The sequence below is a fragment of the Antedon bifida genome, chromosome 2 (genome assembly GCF_963402885.1).
Source record: "Antedon bifida chromosome 2, ecAntBifi1.1, whole genome shotgun sequence".
Classification (NCBI taxonomy): domain Eukaryota; kingdom Metazoa; phylum Echinodermata; class Crinoidea; order Comatulida; family Antedonidae; genus Antedon; species Antedon bifida.
In genome coordinates, this window is record NC_136227.1 from 3,139,481 (window position 1) to 3,166,164 (window position 26,684).

The 26,684-nt window shown below is 32.3% G+C and overlaps 3 protein-coding genes across 3 annotated transcripts in view; 2 read left to right on the plus strand and 1 right to left on the minus strand.

Moving 5' to 3' along the window:
• Window positions 1-26,684, minus strand: part of LOC144835824 (anaphase-promoting complex subunit 7-like) — a 169,073-nt gene that overhangs the window by 100,814 nt on the left and 41,575 nt on the right. The gene's annotated exons all lie outside the window — the stretch shown is intronic.
• On the plus strand, window positions 8,903-18,073 carry LOC144858685 (uncharacterized). The gene is made up of 5 exons (XM_078714783.1): window positions 8,903-9,653; window positions 12,546-12,558; window positions 12,757-13,456; window positions 15,297-15,355; window positions 16,635-18,073. The coding sequence occupies exons 1-5, from the start codon at window positions 8,903-8,905 to the stop codon at window positions 17,344-17,346; spliced, it is 2,235 nt and encodes a 744-aa protein (XP_078570909.1). The 3' UTR covers window positions 17,347-18,073.
• LOC144835853 (complement C1q tumor necrosis factor-related protein 2-like) lies at window positions 23,548-26,153 on the plus strand. Its single transcript, XM_078690970.1, has 2 exons — window positions 23,548-23,616; window positions 24,860-26,153. Exons 1-2 carry the CDS (start codon window positions 23,606-23,608, stop codon window positions 25,569-25,571), a joined length of 723 nt encoding a protein of 240 aa, XP_078547096.1. The 5' UTR covers window positions 23,548-23,605; the 3' UTR covers window positions 25,572-26,153.

Consider the following 26,684-nt stretch of genomic DNA (forward strand, 5'->3'; position numbering starts at 1 on the left):
ATAGTTCCTAATAGCTGCTATCTTGCTATAGCTCCTAATAGCTGCTATCTTCCTATGAATCCTAATATCTGCTATCTTGCTATAGTTCCTAATAGCTGCTATCTTGCTATAGCTCCTAATAGCTGCTATCTTGCTGTAGCTCCTAATAGCTGCTATCTTCCTATGAATCCTAATATCTGCTATCTTGCTATAGCTCCTAATAGCTGCTATCTTCCTATAGTTCCTAATAGCTGCTATCTTGCTATAGTTCCTAATAGCTGCTAATCTTGCTATAGCTCCTAATAGCTGCTATCTTGCTATAGCTCCTAATATCTGCTATCTTGCTATAGTTCCTAATAGCTGCTATCTTGCTATAGCTCCTAATAGCTGCTATCTTGCTATAGCTCCTAATAACTGCTATCTTGCTATAGCTCCTAATAGCTCCTATCTTGCTATAGCTCCTAATAGCTGCTATCTTGCTATGCCTACATATGGCAAAGATATACTATCAAATGAGTAGTTGTAGTAGTAGCTGCAAACACCTGCTATATATACACGTATATTACACTGCTCTAATAAATACTGAAAGCAGAATAAGCGCCCAAAACCATGATCAAAGCTCAGAATAGAAAAATAAGTGTTTTACATAAGGAAAAAGAAAACAAAATTCCCCCTTTCGATTACAATGAACTCCACATAAGGTAAGTATTGTTAGCAGAATTGCAATAAAAACTATATTTAGTATGGTATAAAAGTTGTATTGTAATGACTTCTATACAGTAAGGTACTGTATGTTAGCAGGATTGCAATAACTCCATATACAGTAAGGTATGTAAGTTGTATTGTAATGAATTCTATACAGTAAGGTACTGTATGTTAGCAGGATTGCAATAACTCCATATACAGTAAGGTATGCAAGTTGTATTGTTATGAATTCTATACAGTAAGGTATGTAGGCTGAATTGCAAAAAACTCCATATATGGTAAAGAGATTTGTGATGTATTGTATACAAACATTTGGGACACATATAAATACAAGGAAAAGCAAATTGTTTGACATTAGCGTATTACAGCAGAAGAAAAGGAACATCCACTTAACTATCAAGAGAAACAAGTCAACAAGTAACCATGAATCTTGGGTAAGTATAATTTATATTTGTCACTATCTTATCTGCCCTTTACACATTAAGGGTTTAGTTGTACTAAGGGTGTTGTTGTACTAAGGGTGTAGTTTTACTAAGGATGTAGTTGTAATAAGGGTGTAGTTGTACTAAGGGTGTAGTTGTGCTAAGGGTGTAGTTGTACTAAGGGTGTAGTTGTACTAAGGGTGTAGTTGTACTAAGGGTGTAGTTGTACTAAGGGTGTAGCTGTCTTAAGGGTGTAGTTGTTGTACTAAGGGTGTAGTTGTCTTATGGGTGTAGTTATCTTATGGGTGTAGATGTCTTAAGGCCAAAGTAAACATTATTTATTAGTTTTTTATTTATTAGAAATTAGTTTTTTTAGCTTTACAGTATGTTAGGCACCAGTTTATATCTGTACATTATATACAAATTTAAACAAATGGTAACCATAACTTTTCAGTGAAAATACCAGGTCTTCCCCAATTTGTATTAAAGAAAATTAATTCAGCAACGAGACAATGTCAGGCTTGGCATATAGCTAGCGTACGATATTCGTACAGTACCACTCTTTACCAGCCAGAACTAAGCCTAGCTAAGCATTCAACGTGAGCTACTTATCTAGTGAATTAATTTTTATTATAAAGACATGAAATGACCTAGTTTAATGTTTTCAACAATTGGAAGGTATAGTGTCTTTAAATTAGATTAAAAACAACATAGGTAAAGTGGCTTTAAATTTACTTTAACAACAAATTATATGTTTGATTCTTTCAGATTTAACATTGTTCTTCACAATTGTTACTATACAAATTAGTATCATCTTTGTCATGAAAGTAGCAGGTCAAAGTACTACTGAAGCTTGTAACAGCTGTTGTACATCTGGGATTCCTGGGATTCCAGGACAGCATGGTAATCCAGGTGCAACAGGGCCACAAGGAATGAATGGAGTGAAAGGAGAACAAGGAATGAATGGAGTGAAAGGTGACCAAGGACTGAAAGGAGAACAAGGATTGTTCGGAGAACATGGGTTAAAAGGAGAACAAGGACCTCAAGGCCTCATTGGAATACCAGGTGCAAATGGTGTAAAGGGAGATAAGGGTGAACAAGCTGGTGAACAAGCTATTCAGCAGAAATCTGCCTTTTCAGTAGCTTTTACATCAGACCCAGGTCGTCATGCCATTAGCCCAATGAAGTATAACACAATAATTACAAATGTAGGAAATTACTACAATCTGGATACAGGCAAGTTTGTCTGTACAATTCCAGGTGTTTATGTATTCCATGTCACTTCATTGAAATCAAGTGGTGGTGGTACTGTTTTACCAAATATTATGAAAAATGGGAATTTTCAAGTATCTGCATATACAACTGCTACTGGGTATAATTCTATAACCGCAATGGTGGTACTTGATCTGGTATCAGGTGATCAAGTTTGGACTCAGCCAGGTAGTACAAGCTATAACTATTACTACAGTAACAGTCAGAGATTTTGCTCATTCTCAGGTTTCTTACTTTATGCAGCATAATGTTACCACTCAAGCTAAATGTCTTAAATTCTTATAAAACTAGAAAGCCACTCCGAGAGTGCATACCTCCGCCTACTGTAAAATTCTCCTACATAAGATTTCTCCGGTAAAAAAAAAATATATATATTTGTGTGTGTCTTAATGCTGTTTGTGATTTAGGCTAATTTCACTACAAGCATGTGTATGCGAGTTTGGTGTAATGGTTATGTAACAAGCCTTTCAATTAACAATAGCTTCAGTTGACTAACAATAGAACAGCAACGCGAAAACCAAACGAGTGAATTTGAAAAGAAATAGGTTTTTTAAACTACTCGCATAAAAAAACGTGCACATTAAATCAAATTATGTTTCAAAATTACAAATCACAATTTATAACTCTTGGCTCTTGTTAAAAAATTAAGTTTTTTGGACAAGTAGTTCTCGAGAAAATGCAATTTCAGTTTACTTGTTACTTTAAGACTGCTCGCCGGCTTTTGAAAAATTCTGTCCTATCTTTTAACACTAGCAGGTCTAAAAAAGTATACTAAAAAGTGGTCCAGAATTAGGACCGCGGTCCGAAATGGTCCCAAAATTTAATGGAATGGTCCTTGACCACATATCTATCTGTACATTCATTTTGGTAAAGATTTTGTAATTACTTTTTGAGTAATCCTGCTAACAAACAAACAAACAGACAGACAAACAAACAAACACACGCTACCGATTACATATACCTCCTTGGCGGAGGTAAAAAACACAACTTTTAGTGGATACTTAATATTTTAACATGACCTTATGATGACAAATTAAGATTTTTCTTTCTTTTTTGTAAATATTTAAAAATGTGCATGTTATCCAGTACTAATAGTATTATTAAATTAATTTCTTAGCATACTTCATAGTATTTCTGATTTATGTATAGTATGGTTGAACCACCTGTGTATGTGACATTTTTCTAATAAAATAAGATCACCCATAATTGTCACAATCCCTCTGGACTAATTACCTTTTACTAATCATGTAAATCATACTGACAGTTTATGTTTAAATACATAGATATTTAGACTCAGTACAAGTGGACTATAGTTAGGTAAATATAATTATAGATCAAAACTAAAATTAATATATAATTGTTTAAATCTAATTCAATTTGTTGAGGTAGGAAATCCAACAATCACCATTAGTATACTGATCTTAATTCTACATCAAGTTTAATATTAATACAACAACTACTAAAGGAAAATAAAAAAACAACATTTTATTTTAATTAATAATTATTAATGTAACAGTAGACAAAATACTGATTAAACTTAAGACATTAAGAAATAATCTATGTATTTTGAGTAAATAAATGTTTATGCTTTGTTAAATAATTACTAGAGTGTAATTTTGTTTACTAATTGTAGCCTAGCTCTACATGTTGGTATTTACTGTGCAGTCATCAACCCATACAACCTACTGTCATCTAGCCAATTAAATTCCTTTATGAGTTCATCATACATTAAGACATACAAGTGGTATTGCAATGCATTCTATATACAGTAAGATATGTGAGTTGTACTGCATCAAATACCATATACAGTAAGATATGTGATGTTTACAAGATTAGTCTGCATTTAGACATTATTGAGTCGCATATAAATACCATGACAAGCAACATTGTTACATTTACTGCAGCAGTACAAAACAGAAAACAGCATCAACTTACTGATCAAGAGAAAATACAAGAACATTTAAACAGTAATCATGTATCTTGGGTAAGTACAGTAAATCTTTATATTTAGTGTTCTTAGCTGTTTTAATGTCACAATCTTAGCAGCCATATTTTATATTTGTCACAATCTTAGCAGCCCTATTTTATATTTGTCACAATCTTAGCAGCCATATTTTATATTTGTCACAATCTTAGCAGCCCTATTTTATATTTGTCACAATCTTAGCAGCCCTATTTTATATTTGTCATAATCTTAGCAGCCCTATTTTATATTTGTCATAATTTTAGCAGCCCTATTTTATATTTGTCACAATCTTAGCAGCCCTATTTTATATTTGTCACAATCTTAGCAGCCCTATTTTTTATTTGTCATAATCTTAGCAACCCTATTTTATATTTGTCACAATCTTAGCAGCCCTATTTTATGTTTGTCACAATCTTAGCAGTTCTATTTTAAATTTATCACAATCTTAGCAGCGCTATTTTATATTTGTCACAATCTTAGCAGCCCTATTTTTTGGTAAAATGAGTATGTGACCTCAGAAACAATTTTTCGTTTAATTTAGTTTTTTCAGTTCTTAGTTAAAGTAAATGTACCAAAATGTGTTTCTGAATTTATGGTACTAAAGGATAATTTGAAATTATATGTAAGGCAGGACAACAAAAAACATAGGGAATACTAATTAATACTGGAATGTGAGATTTATAAAAATACTTCACCACACCTGGCCTTTAAAATGGTTGTCAAGTTAGAATAATTTAAAATGCAAACCAATCGGATAGTTTTTAAGTCTGTAAGTTTTTATCAGCTTAGAAATACCAAAAGATTGGAAGTACCATTTACAAGGCTAAAAAGGTCTCTATTATTTGGTTACAGTATGTGGTCCTAAGTTATGGAATGAACTGTCTATAGAAACAACTTTAAATATTTTAAAAATCTATTTAAAAAATGTCAAAATACAAATAATGTGCCATAATTAGATTTTTTACTTATTAAATGAAATATCTAAAACATTCATGAATTTCTTTAGAATTATAATTTATAACTACATGCAGTTGTTTTTTTGTTGTTTTTGTTTTGTTTAGGGGTTGGTATTTGACAAGTTCTTATACTTCTTTTTCTGATCCCAGAAACAGTTCTTATTTAATGTTACCATTTTAAGTTATTGTAATTAATGTATATTGCTTTTATTTCTTGAACTCTTTCTAAATAAATGTTGTTGTTGAATTGTTGTTGAATTGAATTGAATTGTGTTAGACTTCAAAACGAATATAATTTATCAAATTTGACAACTATGTTAAAATTCAATTGCCATTTGTCCATCTATAGTATGATTGACAAAATTTGGCACATGATAGTAGTGAAGTCTATAGTAATATGTCTGATTGAACATGGTTGTCAAATTCTATCATTTATATTATAAAAACACTTGGTAATAGGCATGCCAACAAAATTATAAATTTGATTGCATTTCAGATTTTACATGTTCTCCACAATTGCTACTATACAAATTAGTATCATCTATGCTCAAACTGATACAGCAGCTTGTAATAGCTGTTGTACAGCTGGGGTTCCTGGCATTCCAGGAAATCATGGTAATCCAGGTGTGTCAGGGCCACAAGGAATGAATGGAGTGAAAGGAGAACAAGGAATGAATGGAGTGAAAGGAGAACAAGGACTGAAAGGAGAACATGGAATGAAAGGAGATAATGGAAGGAATGGATTAGATGGGATTCCTGGTAAATTAGGACCAACTGGACCTCAAGGCCTCACTGGACCACAAGGTGCAAATGGTGAAAAGGGTGAAAAAGCTGGTCAGCAGAAATCTGCCTTTTCAGTAGTTTTTTCATCAAGCCCAGGTCGTCATGCCATTAGCCCAATGAAGTATAACACAATAATTACAAATGTAGGAAATGACTACAATCTGGATACAGGCAAGTTTGTCTGTGCAATTCCAGGTGTTTATGTTTTCCAAGTCTCATCAATGAAATCAAGTGGTGGTGGTATTGTTTCAACACATATTATGAAAAATGGGAATTTTCAAGTATCTGCATATGTAAGTGCTACTAGTGGGCATAATTCAGTAAGCACAATGGTGGTACTTGATCTAGTGTCAGGTGATCAAGTATGGACTCAGCCATATGCTACAAACTGTAACTATTACACTAGTGACATCAACAGACATTGCTCATTCTCAGGTTTCTTACTTTATGCAGCATAATGTTACTACTCAGGCTAAAAGTCTTAAATACTTATAAAAAACACAACTTTTAGTTGATACTTAATATTTTAACATGACCTTATGATGACTTTTTTGTAAATATTTAAAAATGTGAATGTTATCCAAATAAATTTACACTAGTTTAAAATTCAGGGTTACAGGTAAATTAATTTCTTAGTATATTTCATAGTATTTCTGATTTATGTATACAATGGTTGAACATGTGTATGTGACATTTTTCTAATAAAATAAGATGATCCATAATTTGTTTTTTTCTAAAGTCACAATCCCTCTGGACTAAATATATTTTACTAATCATGTAAATCATACTCTGACAGTTTATGTTTAAAAACATAGATATTTAGACTCAGTACATGTGGACTAAAGTTAGGTAAATATATTATGATTCAAAATTATAATTAATATATAATTAACTAAATCTAATTTAATTTGTTGAGGAAAGAAATCCAACAACCACCATTAGAATACTGATCTTAATTCTACATCAAGTTTGATATTAATACACCAACTACTAAAGGAAAATAAAAAAAACAACATTTGACTTTAATAAATAATTATTAATGTAACAGTAGACAAAATACTGATTAAACTTAAGACATTAAGAAATAATCTATGTATTTTGAGTAAATAAATGTTTATGCTTTGTTAAATAATTACTAGAGTGTAATTTTGTTTACTAATTGTAGACTACTATTACTCTACATGTTGGTATTTACTGTGCAGTCATCAACCCATACAACCTACTGTCATCTAGCCAATTAAATTCCTTTATGAGTTCATCATACATTAAGACATACAAGTGGTATTGCAATGCATTCTATATACAGTAAGATATGCGAGTTGTATTGCATCAAATACCATATACAGTAAGATATGTGATGTTTACAAGATTAGTCTGCATTTAGACATTATTGAGACGCATATAAATACCATGACAAGCAACATTGTTACATTTACTGCAGCAGCACAAAACAGAAAACAGCATCAACTTACTGATCAAGAGAAAATACAAGAACATTTAAACAGTAATCATGTATCTTGGGTAAGTACAGTAAATCTTTATATTTAGTGTTCTTAGCTGTTTTAATGTCACAATCTTAGCATCCCTATTTTATATTTGTCACAATCTTAGCAGCCATATTTTATATTTGTCACAATCTTAGCAGCCCTATTTTATATTTGTCACAATCTTAGCAGCCATATTTTATATTTGTCACAATCTTAGCAGCCCTATTTTATATTTGTCACAATCTTAGCAGCCTTATTTTATATTTGTCATAATCTTAGCAGCCCTATTTTATATTTGTCACAATCTTAGCAGCCATATTTTATATTTGTCACAATCTTAGCAGCCCTATTTTATATTTTTCATAATCTTAGCAGCCCTATTTTATATTTGTTATAATCTTAGCAGCCCTATTTTATATTTATCATAATCTTAGCAGCCCTATTTTATATTTCCCATAATCTTAGCAGCCCTATTTTATATTTATCATAATCTAAGCTGCCCTATTTTATATTTCCCATAATCTTAGCAGCCCTATTTTATATTTGTCATAATCTTAGCAGCTGTATAATAATGTGTAGAGCATGTAATCAGCAAAAATTGTATATCTAATGTTTGTTATAATCCTAAATTGCAAAAGACACATAAAGTTCAAACAATCACTAAAAAAAAACTAAAAGTTGACTTTTAAAAAAGATTTGGTGCATTGTGAAAATTACTGATGAAAATGTGTATGGATTACGGTGGATAATTTATGCACAAAAATAAAAATCTGAAGTTAAATAAAAACATCAAAAAATTAAAATTCCTGTTATATAACCTATATTTAAAGTCATCTGGTCAAATTTTTTGTCACCATTTATTTTTCAGAATTAAAAAAAAAATATATTATTTGTGTAAAAAAAAATAGGGACTTTCCTGTGTAATTTAAATTATTCAACCCACTGAGAAGAAAGTGGTATTTTTCAACAAGATTGTGTAACATCAGGGAAGAGTGAAATTAATGTATAATGTGTGTAATTTCACTCTTCCCTGGTAACACAAATAACATTCTAAAAATGATGAAACAAAAGGAAAACAATAGATTGATATTAATTAATGTTAAGATCACTAGGAAACTTTTCTTTGCACCTGACCTTTGAAATGATTGTCAAATTTGAATAATTAAAAATACAAACCAATGAGATAGTAGTGAAGTCTATAGTAATATGTCTGATTGACAAATGGCAATTCAATTTTAACATAGTTGTCAAATTCTATCATTTATATTATAAAAACACTTGGTAATAGGCATGCCAACAAAATTATAAATTTGATTGCATTTCAGATTTTACATGATCTTCACAATTGCTACTATACAAATTAGTATCATCTATGCTCAAACTGATACAGCAGCTTGTAATAGCTGTTGTACAGCTGGGGTTCCTGGCATTCCAGGAAATCATGGTAATCCAGGTGTGTCAGGGCCACAAGGAATGAATGGAGTGAAAGGAGAACAAGGAATGAATGGAGTGAAAGGAGAACAAGGAATGAAAGGAGAGCACGGAATGAAAGGAGATAATGGAAGGAATGGAGAACAAGGAATGAAAGGAGATAATGGAAGGAATGGATTAGATGGAATTCCTGGCAAGTTAGGACCAACTGGACCTCAAGGCCTCACTGGACCACAAGGTGCAAATGGTGAAAAGGGTGAACAAGCTTTTCAGCAGAAATCTGCCTTTTCAGTAGCTTTTACATCAAACCCAGGTCGTCATGCCGTTAGCCCAATGAAGTATGACACAATAATTACAAATGTAGGAAATCACTACAATCTGGATACAGGCAAGTTTGTCTGTGCAATTCCAGGTGTTTATGTATTCCAGGTCACATCATTGAAATCAAGTGGTGGTGGTAAAGTTTTGACAAGAATCATGAAAAATGGGAGTTTTCAAGTATCCACATTGGTGGGTGATACTGGGTATCATTCTGTAAGCACAATGGTGGTACTTGATCTAGTATCAGGTGATCAAGTATGGACTCAGCCATATGATACAAATAACTATAACTATTACTACAGTGACAGTGACAGATACTGCTCATTCTCAGGTTTCTTACTTTATGCAGCATAATGCTACTACTCAAGCTAAAAGTCTTAAATACTTATAAAAAAACGCAACTTTTAGTGGATACTTAATATTTTAACATGACCTTACGATATAGAATGTAACATTTGTCTATCTTTTTTTGTAAATATTTAAAAATGTGCATGTTATCCAAAACTAATAGTGATTTTATATAAATTTACACTAGTTTAAAATTCAGGGTTACAGGTAAATTAATTTCTAAGCATATTTTATATTATTTCTGATTTCTGTATGCAATGGTTGAACCACCTGTATCTGACATTTTTCTAACAAAATAAGATCACCCATAATTGTTTTTCAAAAGTCAATCTCTCTGGACTAATTACCTTTTACTAATCATGTAAATCATACTCTGACAGTTTATGTTTAAAGACGTAGATATTTAGTACATGTGGACTGAAGTTAGGTAAATAAATTGTAAATCAAAATATATAATTAATTAAATCTAATTTAATTTTTTGAGGAAGGAAATCCAACAATCACCACTAGTATACTGATCTTAATTATACTTCAAGTTTGATGTTAATAAAACAATTACTAAAGGAAAATAAAAAACAACATTTAACTTTAATTAATAATTATTAATGTAACAGTAGATAAAATACTGATTAAACTTAAGAAATTAAGAAATAATGTATGTATTTTGAGTAAATAAATGTTTATGCTTTGTTAAATAATGACGAGAGTGTAATTTTGTTTACTAATTGTAGCCTACTATTACTCTACATGTTGGTATTTACTGTGAAGTCATCAACTCATACAACCTACTGTCATCTAGCCAATTAAATTCCTTTATGAGTTCATCATACATTAAGACATACAAGTGGTATTGCAATGCATTCTATATACAATCAGATATGTGAGTTGTACTGCATCAAATACCATATACAGTAAGATATGTGATGTTTACAAGATTAGTCTGCATTTAGACATTATTGAGACGCATATAAATACCATGACAAGCAACATTGTTACATTTACTGCAGCAGCACAAAACAGCATCAACTTACTGATCAAGAGAAAATACAAGAACATTTAAACAGTAATATTACATAGCCTATGTAAATACGTGAACGTGATTGGTTGAAACTGCGTCACATGACTGTCGCTTCGAGGATCGTAAATCGTATATATCCTCGAGAACGATGATATTGACTGAGTAATTTTCGCGTAATTATCGTGTCCCCTGTCATTAATCCTATACATTCTCGAGTTCGATGATATTGACTGTGTAATTTTCGTGTGGCAACACTCGCGTTCGCCGATAAATAAACAAAAGTCATCTACTGGATTTGAACTCGGGTGGGAATTGTCACTCCATCGCAAGACAACGCTTCCGCCGTTGCGCCACGGAAGTTGCTTCAAGAAATTATTCATCTAAACTATTTAAACTATGCATACATAGCGCCCTCATTTGTTATTAGTCCTCCCTAAATGTGATGAAACACCGTTTGTGATTGGTCAATACTCACGGTAGTAACCTAGTAACTAGTACGCGCTGAACATCCGGTGATTCGGCTTCTCGAAGAGAAGACGATGAATTGTTTATTCGGCCTACCTGATTATAATATTATTATTAATAGGCTTATTGATGGAAATTCTTCTGTTAATTTAAACGACCTAGGCCTAAGTGAATATTTTATTGCCAAGGAATCATTAATTAGTAATTATCTGTATATTATTCTTCGCAAGGTAAGGTGTCTAGGCAGGAGGCTTGTTTACATACAATACAAATACTATAGAATAGGAGGCCTAGCCTAGCTTCACCAGCAGACTTGTTCTTGGCTATATAATATAACAGATATTGCCTTTTATATCGGTTAAATATAAGATTTGACATCCCCTTGGGAATGATATTATGTTCTCGGGGAATATATATTTCCCTCAGCTGGCGCTTCGGGAAATATATATTCCCTCGAACATAATATCATTCCCTCGGGGATGTCAAATCTTATATTTAACCTCTAAGCAGTCAATATCTGTATAATAATGTATCTTGGGTAAGTACAGTAAATCTTTATATTTAGTGTTCTTAGCTGTTTTAATGTCATAATCTTAGCAGCCCTATTTTATATTTGTCACGATCTTAGCAGCCCTATTTTATATTTGTCACAATCTTAGCAGCCCTGTTTTATATTTTTCACAATCTTAGCAGCCCTGTTTTATATTTTTCACAATCTTAGCAGCCCTGTTTTATATTTGTCATAATCTTAGCAGCCCTATTTTATATTTGAATAATCTTAGCAGCCCTATTTTATATTTGTCATAATCTTAGCAGCCCTGTTTTATATTTGTCATAATCTTAGCAGCCCTATTTTATATTTGAATAATCTTAGCAGCCCTATTTTATATTTGTCACAATCTTAGCAGCCCTATTTTATATTTTTCATAATCTTAGCAGCCCTGTTTTATATTTGTTATAATCTTAGCAGCCCTATTTTATATTTGTCACAATCTTAGCAGCCCTATTTTATATTTGTCATAATCTTAGCAGTCCTATTTTATATTTGTCATAATCTTAGCAGCCCTATTTTATATTTGTCATAATCTTAGCAGCCCTATTTTATATTTGTCACAATCTTAGCAGCCCTATTTTATATTTGTCATAATCTTAGCAGCCCTATTTTATATTTATCAAATCTTAGCAGCCCTATTTTATATTTGTCATAATCTTAGCAGCCCTATCTTATATTTGTCACAATCTTAGCAGCCCTATTTTATATTTGTCATAATCTTAGCAGCCCTACAGTTTTTAATATTTGTCACAATTTTGCGGCCCTATTTTATATAATAAAATCTTTAGTGGTATTTATTCTAGTTATAAAAATAGTTTATGTGACCTTATTCTTAATAGTTAATTTACAAAGGTGCGAAGTTTCATTGAAATAAAACAATTAGAATACCCTTTTGCTAATTTTGAAAATTCCGACTTGTGTCTGATTTCCCTTGCATGTGCCACAAATGGCCATTCAATTTTAACATGGTTGTTAAATTCTATCATTTATATTATAAAAACACTTGGTAATAGACATGCCAACAAAATTATAAATTTGATTCAATTTCAGATTTTACATGTTCTTCACAATTGCTAGTATACAAATTAGTATCATATATGCTCAAACTGATACAGCAGCTTGTAATAGCTGTTGTACAGCTGGGGTTCCTGGCATTCCAGGAAATCATGGTAATCCAGGTGTGTCAGGGCCACAAGGAATGAATGGAGTGAAAGGTGAACAAGGACTGAAAGGAGAACAAGGAATGAAAGGAGATAATGGAAGGAATGGAGAACAAGGAATAAAAGGAGGACAAGGAATGAAAGGAGAACATGGAATGAAAGGAGATAATGGAAGGAATGGTTTAGATGGGATTCCTGGTAAATTAGGACCAACTGGACCTCAAGGCCTCATTGGACTACCAGGTACAAATGGTGTAAAAGGAGAAAAGGGTGAACAAGCTGGTCAGCAGAAATCTGCCTTTTCAGTAGTTTTTACATCAGACCCAGGTCGTCATGCCGTTAGCCCAATGAAGTATGACACAATAATTACAAATGTAGGAAATCACTACAATCTGGATACAGGCAAGTTTGTCTGTACAATTCCAGGTGTTTATGTATTCCACGTCACATCATTGAAATCAAATAGTGGTGGTATCATTTTCACAAGAATAATGAAAAATGGGATTTTTCAAGTATCCACATGGGCAGATGGTAATGGGCATGATTCTGTAAGCACAATGGTGGTACTTGATCTGGTATCAGGTGATCAAGTATGGACTCAGCCATATGGTACAACCTATAACTATTACCACAGTGGCAGCAACAGATATTGTTCATTCTCAGGTTTCTTACTTTATGCAGCATAATGTTACTACTCAGGCTAAAAGTCTTAAATTCTTGCAACGCAATGCGTAAGTCATGTTGCGCAACTCTGACGTCATTCAAAAATAGGAGGTGCACAACTTCACGTGAATGCCCTCATGCTGACAAAGTTATAACATGTTATGTTTACACGTTTTTGAGATACGTGAGACACAAAAATGAGGGAGAAGGAAAGAAAAAAACAGGACAGTTACAAGGAGTTATCCGCTCAATGCGGATAACTAATTAATATATAATTAATTAAATCTAATTTAATCTTTTGAGGGAACAAATCCAACAATCACCATTAGTATACTGATCTTAATTCTATATCAAGTTTGATATTAATACAACAACTACTAAAGGAAAATAAAATCAACATTTTACTTTAATTAATAATTATTAATGTAACAGTAGATAAAATACTGATTAAACTTAAGACATTAAGAAATAATCTATGTATTTTGAGTAAATAAATGTTTATGCTTTGTTAAATAATTACTAGAGTGTAATTTTGTTTACTAATTGTAGCCTACTATTACTCTACATGTTGGTATTTACTGTGAAGTCATCAACCCATACAACCTACTGTCATCTAGCCAATTAAATTCCTTTATGAGTTCATCATACATTAAGACATACAAGTGGTATTGCAATAACTCATCTTGTATTTTTCCAATTTCTTTAAGAAGATTTTAGGAGAAGTGTTTGAACATTCATCTGATCAAGTAAATTATAAATAAACTGAAAATATACAATATTGAGCTGCAGACACTATGGGTAAATAGATTTTATAATATTTATCACTTTTTGGTACTATGCTGTTTTCGCCCCACTTTACGGAAAGGTACATGGGTTGGATTGTAATGAATTCTATGATATAAAATAAGGTATGCAGGATATAGCCACCAATTGTTGTCGCTGCCAATAGCCACTATAGCTGCTATCTTGCTATAGCTCCTAATAGCTGCTATCTTGCTATAGCTCCTAATAGCTACTATCTTGCTATAGCTCCTAATAGCTGCTATCTTGCTATAGCTCCTAATAGCTACTATCTTGCTATAGCTCCTAATAGCTGCTATCTTGCTATAGCTCCTAATAGCCGCTATCTTGCTATAGCTCCTAATAGCTGCTATCTTGCTATAGCTCCTAATAGCTGCTATCTTGCTATAGCTCCTAATAGCTGCTATCTTGCTATAGCTCCTAATAGCTCCTATCTTGCTATAGCTCCTAATAGCTGCTATCTTGCTATGCCTACATATGGCAAAGATATACTATCAAATGAGTAGTTGTAGTAGTAGCTGCAAACACCTGCTATATATACACGTATATTACACTGCTCTCATAAATACTGAAAGCAGAATAAGCGCCCAAAACCATGATCAAAGCACAGAATAGAAAAATAAGTGTTGTACATAAGGAAAAAGAAAACAAAATTCCCCCTTTCGATTACAATGAACTCCACATAAGGTAAGTATTGTTAGCAGAATTGCAATAAAAACTATATTTAGTAAGGTATAAAAGTTGCTTTGTAATGAATTCTATACAGTAAGGTACTGTGTGTTAGCAGGATTGCAATAACTCCATATACAGTAAGGTATGTAAGTTGTATTGTAGTGAATTCTATACAGTAAGGTATGTAGGCTGAATTGCAAAAACTCCATATATGGTAAAGAGGTTTGTGATGTATTGTATACAAATATTTGGGACACATATAAATACAAGGAAAAGCAAATTGTTTGACATTAGCCTATTACAGCAGAAGAAAAGGAACATCCACTTAACTATCAACAGAAACAAGTCAACAAGTAACCATGAATCTTGGGTAAGTATAATTTATATTTCCCTTTACACATTAAGGATGTAGTTGTACTAAGGGTGTAGTTGTCTTAAGGGTGTAGTTGTACTAAGGGTGTAGTTGTACTAAGGGTGCAGTTGTACTAAGGGTGCAGTTATACTAAGGGTGCAGTTGTCCTAAGGGTGCAGTTGTCCTAAGGGTGCAGTTGTACTAAGGGTGCAGTTGTACTAAGGGTGCAGTTGTACTAAGGGTGTAGTTGTACTAAGGGTGTAGTTGAACTAAGGGTGTAGTTGTACTAAGGGTGTAGTTGTACTAAGGGTGTAGCTGTACTAAGGGTGCAGTTGTCCTAAGGGTGCAGTTGTACTAAGGGTGCAGTTGTACTGGGTGCAGCTGTACTAAGGGTGTAGTTGTACTAAGGGTGTAGTTGTACTAAGGGTGTAGTTGTACTAAGGGTGTAGTTGTACTAAGGGTGTAGTTGTCCTAAAGGTGTAGTTGTCTTAAGGGTGTAGTTGTCCTAAGGGTGTAGTTGTCTTAAGGGTGTAGTTGTCTTAAGGGTGTAGTTGTACCAAGGGTGTAGTTGTACTAAGGGTGTAGTTGTACTAAGGGTGTAGTTGTACTAAGGGTGTAGTTGTCCTAAAGGTGTAGTTGTCTTAAAGATCCATTTCCGACCCATTTTTTTGACGTTTTGTAAAAATAATGCATATGTATTACTTTAAAAACATTAAACCAGGTCATTCCTGGTCTTAAATGTATGTTTTATGGTAATTCATGATAAAATGAGAGACAATGCACTACCTAAGTAGCCCGCGGTGAATGTCCTCTCGTGGACGGTCGTTAGGCCTAGCCTAGCTAGGCTTAGTTTTGTAGGCCTAGCTGGTAAACAACAGTAACGTACGAACATCATACGCTAGCTATAGGCCCAGCCTGACATTATCTAATTGCTGCAGTAATTATTTTTCTGTTTTTTAACGGATTTTTCTAAAAATAGAAAGACAATTAATTTAGCAACGAGACGGCGTCATGCTAGGCCTACAGCTAGAGTACGAAGTTTGCACATTACCAGCCAGGCCTGCAAAATTAAGCCAGGGTAGGCCTATTCTCTTTTTATTATCATAAACCTTAGAACGTACATTTAAGACAAGAAATGAAGTTGAAGTTATATATATGCATTATTTTTACAAAACTTCAACAATTGCAAGTATAGTGTCTTTAAATTAGATAAAAAAAAACGTAGGTAAAGTGGCTTTAAATTTACCGTAGCAAACAAATTATATATTTGATTCTTTCAGATTTAACATGTTCTTCACAATTGTTACTATACAAATTAGTATCATCTTTGTCATGAAAGCAGCAGGTCAAAGTACTACTGAAGCTTGTAACAGCTGTTGTACATCTGGGATTCCTGGAATTCCAGGACAGCATGGTAATCCAGGTGCATCAGGGCCACAAGGAATGAATGGAGTGAAAGGAGACCAAGGAATGAAAGGAGAACAAGGATTGTTCGGAGAACATGGGTTAAAAGGAGAACAAGGACCTCAAGGCCTCATTGGAATACCAGGTGTAAATGGTGTAAAAGGAGAAAAGGGTGAACAAGCTAGTCAGCAGAAATCTGCCTTTTCAGTAGCTTTTACATCAGACCCAGGTCGTCATGCCGCTAGCCCAATGAAGTATAACACAATAATTACAAATGTAGGAAATGACTACAATCTGAATACAGGCAAGTTTGTCTGTACAATTCCAGGTGTTTATGTATTCCAAGTCACATCAATGAAAACTAGTGGTAGTGGGAACATTTTAACAAGAATCATGAAAAATGGGAGTTTTCAAGTATCTACATTGGCAAGTGCTACTGGGCAAAATTCTGCAAGCACAATGGTGGTACTTGATCTAGTATCAGGTGATCAAGTATGGACTCAGCCATATGATACAGGCAATAACTATTACTACAGTAACATCAACAGATATTGCTCATTCTCAGGTTTCTTACTTTATGCAGCATAATGTTACTACTCAAGCTAAAAGTCTTAAATTCTTATAAAAAACAACTTTTAGTGGATACTTAATATTTTAACATGTCCTTACAATGACAAATGTAACATTTGTCATTCTTTTTTTGTAAATATTTTAAAATGTGCATGATATCTAACAGTATATAAATTTACACTAGTTTAAAATTCAGGATTAAAGGTAAATCAATTTCTAAGCACATTTCAAATTATTTCTGATTTCTGTATACAATGGTTGAACCACCTGTATGCGAAATTTTTCTAAACTTTTAGTTGATACTAAATATTCAAAGATGACTTTTTGATGAACTTTCTTTCATTTTTGTAAATATTTAAAAATGTGCATGTTATCCAATACTAATAGTAATAATATATAAATTTACACTTGTTTAAAATTCAGGGTTACAGGTAAATTAATTTCTTAGTATATTTCATAGTATTTCTGATTTATTTATAGTATGTGACATTTTTCTAACAAAATAAAATCACCCATAATTGTCACAATCTCTCTGGACTAATTACCTTTTACTAATCATGTAAATCATACTGACAGTTTATGTTTAAATACATAGATATTTAGACTCAGTACAAGTGGGCTATGGATAGGGTAAATATATTATAGATCAAAATTATAATTAATATATAAATAATTAAATCTAATTCAATCTTTTCAACCACCATTAGTATACTGATCTTAATTCTACATCAAGTTTAATATTAATTCAATAATTACAAAAGGAGAATAAAAAACAACATTTTATTTTAATTAATAATTAATAATGTAACAGTAGACAAAATACTGATTAAACTTAAGACATTAAGAAATAATCTATGTATTTTGAGTAAATAAATGTTTATGCTTTGTTAAATAATTACTAGAGTGTAATTTTGTTTACTAATTGTAGCCTACTATTGCTCTACATGTTGGTATTAACTATACAGTCATCAACCCATACAACCTACTGTCATCTAGCCAATTAAATTCCTTTATGAGTTCATCATACATTAAGACATACAAGTGGTATTGCAATGCATTCTATATACAGTAAGATATGTGAGTTGTATTGAATCAAATACCATATACAGTAAGATATGTGATGTTTACAAGTCTGCATTTAGACATTATTGAGACGCATATAAATACCATGACAAGCAACATTGTTACATTTACTGAAGCAGCACAAAACAGAAAACAGCATCAACTTACTGATCAAGAGAAAATACAAGAACATTTAAACAGTAATGTATCTTGGGTAAGTACAGTAAATCTTTATATTTAGTGTTCTTAGCTGTTTTAATGTCACAATCTTAGCAGCCCTATTTTATATTTGTCATAATCTTAGCAGCCCTATTTTATATTTGTCATAATCTTAGCAGCCCTATTTTATATTTGTCACAATCTTAGCAGCCCTATTTTATATTTGTCACAATCTTAGCAGCCCTATTTTATATTTGTTACAATCTTAGCAGCCCTATTTTATATTTGTCATAATCTTAGCAGCCCTATTTTATATTTGTCACAATCTTAGCAGCCCTATTTTATATTTGTCACAATCTTAGCAGCCCTATTTTATATTTGTCATAATCTTAGCAGCCCTATTTTATATTTGTCATAATCTTAGCAGCCCTATTTTATATTTGTCACAATCTTAGCAGCCCTATTCTATATTTGTCATAATCTTAGCAGCTTTATTTTATATTTGTCATAATCTTAGCAGCCCTATTTTATATTTGTCACAAGCTTAGCAGCCCTATTTTATATTTGTCATAATCTTAGCAGCCCTATTTTATATTTGTCACAATCTTAGCAGCCCTATTTTATATTTGTCACAATCTTAGCAGCCCTATTTTATATTTGTCACTATCTTAGCAGCCCTATTTTATATTTGTCACAATCTTAGCAGCCCTATTTTATATTTGTCATAATCTTAGCAGCCCTATTTTATATTTGTCATAATCTTAGCAGCCCTATTTTATATTTGTCACTATCTTAGCAGCCCTATTTTATATTTGTCATAATCTTAGCAGCCCTATTTTATATTTGTCATAATCTTAGCAGCCCTATTTTATATTTGTCATAATCTTAGTAGCCCTATTTTATATTTGTAACAATCTTAGCAGCCCTATTTTATATTTGTCATAATCTTAGCAGCCCTATTTTATATTTGTCACTATCTTAGCAGCCCTATTTTATATTTGTCACAATCTTAGCAGCCCTATTTTATATTTGTCACAATCTTAGCAGCCCTATTTTATATTTGTCACAATCTTAGCAGCCCTATTTTATATTTGTCACAATCTTAGCAGCCCTATTTTATATTTGTCACAATCTTAGCAGCCCTATTTTATATTTGTCACTATCTTAGCAGCCCTATTTTATATTTGTCATAATCTTAGCAGCCCTATTTTATATTTGTCATAATCTTAGCAGCCCTATTTTATATTTGTCACAATCTTAGCAGCCCTATTTTATATTTGTCACAATCTTAGCAGCCATATTTTATATTTGTCATAATCTTAGCAGCCCTATTTTATATTTGTCACAATCTTAGAAGCCCTATTTTATATTTGTCACAATCTTAGCAGCCCTATTTTTTTGTCACAATCTTAGCAGCCCTATTTTATATTTGTCACAATCTTAGCAGCCCTATTTTAATTTGTCATAATCTTATCAGCCCAATTTTATATTTGCTACAATCTTAAAAAAGGCAAATACGGTTGTTTTTCTAAAAAAATTCAGAAGCAATAATTATGTATAAAATGTTTAATTTAAATGTTCTTCTATATCTTTCTGACCGTTACAACTAAAACACTAGAAACTAATATAGTAGAAACTTTAGTATTTGTAAAGCTGAAACAGATAAAAAAAAGTCTTTCCATTCATGGTATTGGTAGTAAGCTCTGGAATAACCTTTCAGATGATCTTAAACAGGTTTCTTCTATAAATATATTTAATCTAATTTAACTGCATAATTTTGTTTTCATTGTAATCCCCGAAACTCACAAAACTTATTTGGACACCAGTATCGATATAATATTTAATGTGTAAAAAAATCACTGGTTCCTTGTTTAGGACACCAGTATCGCTATAATATTTACTGTGTAAAGAAATCATTGGTTCCTTGTTTAGGACACCAGTACTGCTATAATATTTACTGTGTAAAGAAATCACTGGTTCCTTGTTTAGGACACCAGTATCGCTATAATATTTACTGTGTAAAAAAATCACTGGTTCCTTGTTTAGGACACCAGTATCGCTATAATATTTACTGTGTAAAGAAATCACTTGTTCCTTGTTTAGTGATCACTGCCTATCATAAATAAAGTTTAAAACTAAGGTTTACTCATGGAACTGCACTGTATTAAACAACTTGTTCTATTGTATTGTTTTATTCTTCAATATGCCATTTTGTCAATTTAATTTTAACCTGGTTATCAAGTTTATTTATTTAAAAATGCTTGTTACTTTATAAAAAATATATAATTTGATTGAATTTCAGATTTTTCATGTTCTCCACAATTGCTACTATACAAATTAGTATCATCTATGCTCAAACTGATACAGCAGCTTGTAATAGCTGTTGTACAGCTGGGGTTCCTGGCATTCCAGGACATCATGGTAATCCGGGTGCATCAGGGCCACAAGGAATGAATGGAGTGAAAGGAGAACAAGGAACAAAAGGAGAGCACGGAATGAAAGGAGATAATGGAAGGAATGGATTAGATGGCATTCCTGGAAAGTTAGGACCAACTGGCCTCACTGGACCAAAGGTGTAAAGGGAAAAAAGGGTGAACAAGCTAGTCAGCAGAAATCTGCCTTTTCAGTAGTTTTTACTAATAACCCAGGTCGTCATGCCGTTAGCCCAATGAAGTATGACACAATAATTACAAATGTAGGAAATGACTACAATCTGGATACAGGCAAGTTTGTCTGTGCAATTCCAGGTGTTTATGTATTCCAAGTGACATCAATGAAAACTAGTGGTAGTGGGAACATTTGAACAAGAATCATGAAAAATGGGAGTTTTCAAGTAACCACACGGATGGACGCTGATGATGGGTATAATTCTGCAAGCACAATGGTGGTACTTGATCTAGTATCAGGTGATCAAGTATGGACTCAGCCATATAGTACAAGATATACCCATTACTACAGTGATGGTGACAGATATTGCTCATTCTCAGGTTTCTTACTTTATGCAGCATAATGTTACTACTCAAGCTAAAAGTCTTAAATACTTATAAAATACACAACTTTTAGTGGACACTTCATATTTTAACATGACCTTACGATGACAAATGTAACATTTTCCTTTCTTTTTTTTTGTAAATATTTAAAAATGTGCATGGTATCTAACAGTATATAAATTTACACTAGTCTAAAATTCAGGATTAAAGGTAAATTAATTTCTAAGCACATTTCAAATTATTTCTGATTTCTGTATACAATGGTCGAACCACCTGTATGACATTTTTCTAAACTTTTAGTTGATACTTAATATTCAAACATGACTTTATGATGACGAATGTAAGATTTTTCTTTCTTTTTTTGTAAATATTTAAAAATATGCATGTTATCCAATACTAATAATATTATTATATAAATTTACACTAGTTTAAAATTCAGGGTTACAGGTAAATTAATTTCTTTGTATATTTCATAGTATTTCTGATTTATGTATAGTATGGTTGAACCACCTGTATGTGACATTTTTCTAACAAAATAAAAACACAAATAATTTGTTTTTCAAAAGTCACAATCCCTCTGGACTAAATACCTTTTACTAATCATGTAAACCATACTCTAGTTTATGTTTAAAGACGTAGATATTTAGACTCTGTACATGTGGGCTATGGTTAGGTAAATATATTATAAATCAAAATTATATTTAAAAAAATATATAATTAATTAAATCTAATTTAATCTTTTGATGGAACAAATCCAACAACCACCATTAGTATACTGATCTTAATTCTACATCAAGTTTGATATTAATACAACAACTACTAAAGGAAAATAAAAAACAACATTTTACATTAATTAATAATTATTAATGTAACAGTAGACAAAAAATCCTGATTAAACTTAAGACATTAAGAAATAATTTATGTATTTTGAGTAAATAAATGTTTATGCTTTGTTAAATAATTACTAGAGTGTAATTTTGTTTACTAATTGTAGCCTACTATTTCTCTACATGTTGGTATTTACTGTGAAGTCATCAACCCATACAACCTACTGTCATCTAGCCAATTAAATTCCTTTATGAGTTTATCATACATTAAGACATACAAGTGGTATTGCAATAACTCATCTTGTGTTTTGCCAATTTGTGTTTGAACATTCATCTGATCAAGTAAATTATAAATAAACTGAAAATATACAATATTGAGCTGCAGACACTATGGGTAAATAGATTTTATAATATTTATCACTTTTTGGTACTATGCTGTTTTCGCCCCACTTTACGGAAAGGTACATGGGTTGGATTGTAATGAATTCTATGATATAAAATAAGGTATGCAGGATATAGCCACCAATTGTTGTCGCTGCCAATAGCCACTATAGCTGCTATCTTGCTATAGCTCCTAATAGCTGCTATCTTGCTATAGCTCCTAATAACTGCTATCTTGCTATAGCTCCTAATAGCTCCTATCTTGCTATAGCTCCTAATAGCTGCTATCTTGCTATGCCTACATATGGCAAAGATATACTATCAAATGAGTAGTTGTAGTAGTAGCTGCAAACACCTGCTATATATACACGTATATTACACTGCTCTCATAAATACTGAAAGCAGAATAAGCGCCCAAAACCATGATCAAAGCACAGAATAGAAAAATAAGTGTTGTACATAAGGAAAAAGAAAACAAAATTCCCCCTTTCGATTACAATGAACTCCACATAAGGTAAGTATTGTTAGCAGAATTGCAATAAAAACTATATTTAGTAAGGTATAAAAGTTGCTTTGTAATGAATTCTATACAGTAAGGTACTGTGTGTTAGCAGGATTGCAATAACTCCATATACAGTAAGGTATGTAAGTTGTATTGTAATGAATTCTATACAGTAAGGTATGTAGGCTGAATTGCAAAAACTCCATATATGGTAAAGAGGTTTGTGATGTATTGTATACAAATATTTGGGACACATATAAATACAAGGAAAAGCAAATTGTTTGACATTAGCCTATTACAGCAGAAGAAAAGGAACATCCACTTAACTATCAACAGAAACAAGTCAACAAGTAACCATGAATCTTGGGTAAGTATAATTTATATTTCCCTTTACACATTAAGGATGTAGTTGTACTAAGGGTGTAGTTGTCTTAAGGGTGTAGTTGTACTAAGGGTGTAGTTGTACTAAGGGTGCAGTTGTACTAAGGGTGCAGTTATACTAAGGGTGCAGTTATACTAAGGGTGCAGTTGTACTAAGGGTGCAGTTGTACTAAGGGTGCAGTTGTACTGGGTGCAGTTGTACTAAGGGTGTAGTTGTACTAAGGGTGTAGTTGTACTAAGGGTGTAGTTGTACTAAGGGTGTAGTTGTACTAAGGGTGTAGCTGTACTAAGGGTGCAGTTGTCCTAAGGGTGCAGTTGTACTAAGGGTGCAGTTGTACTGGGTGCAGCTGTACTAAGGGTGTAGTTGTACTAAGGGTGTAGTTGTACTAAGGGTGTAGTTGTATTAAGGGTGTAGTTGTCCTAAAGGTGTAGTTGTCTTAAGGGTGTAGTTGTCCTAAGGGTGTAGTTGTCTTAAGGGTGTAGTTGTCTTAAGGGTGTAGTTGTACCAAGGGTGTAGTTGTACTAAGGGTGTAGTTGTACTAAAGGTGTAGTTGTACTAAGGGTGTAGTTGTCCTAAAGGTGTAGTTGTCTTAAAGATCCATTTCCGACCCATTTTTTTGACGTTTTGTAAAAATAATGCATATGTATTACTTTAAAAACATTAAACCAGGTCATTCCTGGTCTTAAATGTATGTTTTATGGTAATTCATGATAAAATGAGAGACAATGCACTACCTAAGTAGCCCGCGGTGAATGTCCTCTCGTGGACGGTCGTTAGGCCTAGCCTAGCTAGGCTTAGTTTTGTAGGCCTAGCTGGTAAACAACAGTAACGTACGAACATCATACGCTAGCTATAGGCCCAGCCTGACATTATCTAATTGCTGCAGTAATTATTTTTCTGTTTTTTAACGGATTTTTCTAAAAATAGAAAGACAATTAATTTAGCAACGAGACGGCGTCAGGCTAGGCCTACAGCTAGAGTACGAAGTTTTCACATTACCAGCCAGGCCTGCAAAATTAAGCCAGGGTAGGCCTATTCTCTTTTTATTATCATAAACCTTAGAACGTACATTTAAGACAAGAAATGAAGTTGAAGTTATATATATGCATTATTTTTACAAAACTTCAACAATTGCAAGTATAGTGTCTTTAAATTAGATAAAAAAAAACGTAGGTAAAGTGGCTTTAAATTTACCGTAGCAAACAAATTATATGTTTGATTCTTTCAGATTTAACATGTTCTTCACAATTGTTACTATACAAATTAGTATCATCTTTGTCATGAAAGCAGCAGGTCAAAGTACTACCGAAGCTTGTAATAGCTGTTGTACATCTGGGATTCCTGGAATTCCAGGACAGCATGGTAATCCAGGTGCATCAGGGCCACAAGGAATGAATGGAGTGAAAGGTGACCAAGGAATGAAAGGAGAACAAGGATTGATTGGAGAACATGGGTTAAAAGGAGAACAAGGACCTCAAGGCCTCATTGGAATACCAGGTGCAAATGGTGTAAAGGGAGATAAGGGTGAACAAGCTAGTCAGCAGAAATCTGCCTTTTCAGTAGCTTTTACATCAGACCCAGGTCGTCATGCCGTTAGCCCAATGAAGTATGACACAATAATTACAAATGTAGGAAATGACTACAATCTGGATACAGGCAAGTTTGTCTGTGCAATTCCAGGTGTTTATGTTTTCCAAGTCTCAACAACGAAATCAAGTGGTGGTGCTAGAGTTGCAACACATATTATGAAAAATGGGAGTTTTCAAGTATCTACATATGTAAGTGCTACTGGGTTTAATTCTGCAAGCACAATGGTGGTACTTGATCTAGTATCAGGTGATCAAGTATGGACTCAGCCATATGATGCATACTATAACTATTACTACAGTAGCATCAACAGATATTGCTCATTCTCAGGTTTCTTACTTTATGCAGCATAATGCTACTACTCAAGCTAAAAGTCTTAAATACTTATAAAAAACACAACTTTTAGTTGATACTTAATATTTTAACATGACCTTACGATGACTTTTTTGTAAATATTTAAAAATGTGAATGTTATCCAAATAAATTTACACTAGTTTAAAATTCAGGGTTACAGGTAAATTAATTTCTTAGTATATTTCATAGTATTTCTGATTTATGTATACAATGGTTGAACCACATGTATGTGACATTTTTCTAATAAAATAAGATGATCCATAATTTGTTTTTTTCTAAAGTCACAATCCCTCTGGACTAAATATATTTTACTAATCATGTAAATCATACTCTGACAGTTTATGTTTAAAAACATAGATATTTAGACTCAGTACATGTGGACTAAAGTTAGGTAAATATATTATGATTCAAAATTATAATTAATATATAATTAACTAAATCTAATTTAATTTTTTGAGGAAAGAAATCCAACAACCACCATTAGAATACTGATCTTAATTCTACATCAAGTTTGATATTAATACAACAACTACTAAAGGAAAATAAAAAAACATCATTTTATTTTAATTAATAATTATTAATGTAACAGTAGACAAAATACTGATTAAACTTAAGACATTAAGAAATAATCTATGTATTTTGAGTAAATAAATGTTTATGCTTTGTTAAATAATTACTAGAGTGTAATTTTGTTTACTAATTGTAGACTACTATTGCTCTACATGTTGGTATTTACTGTGCAGTCATCAACTCATACAACCTACTGTCATCTAGCCAATTAAATTCCTTTATGAGTTCATCATACATTAAGACATACAAGTGGTATTGCAATGCATTCTATATACAGTAAGATATGTGAGTTGTACTGCATCAAATACCATATACAGTAAGATATGTGATGTTTACAAGATTAGTCTGCATTTAGACATTATTGAGACGCATATAAATACCATGACAAGCAACATTGTTACATTTACTGAAGCAGCACAAAACAGAAAACAGCATCAACTTACTGATCAAGAGAAAATACAAGAACATTTAAACAGTAATCATGTATCTTGGGTAAGTACAGTAAATCTATATATTTAGTGTTCTTAGCTGTTTTAATGTCA

Coding starts and splice junctions, on each gene's coding strand:
- LOC144858685 (XM_078714783.1), top strand. CDS start 8,903: ATGATCTTCACAATTGCTACTATACAAATTAGTATCATCTATGCTCAA. Junction 13,457..15,296: donor ATCTGGTATCAGGTGATCAA/GTATGGACTCAG, acceptor GTTTGACATTAG/CCTATTACAGCAGAAGAAAA. Junction 15,356..16,634: donor CAACAGAAACAAGTCAACAA/GTAACCATGAAT, acceptor TGATTCTTTCAG/ATTTAACATGTTCTTCACAA.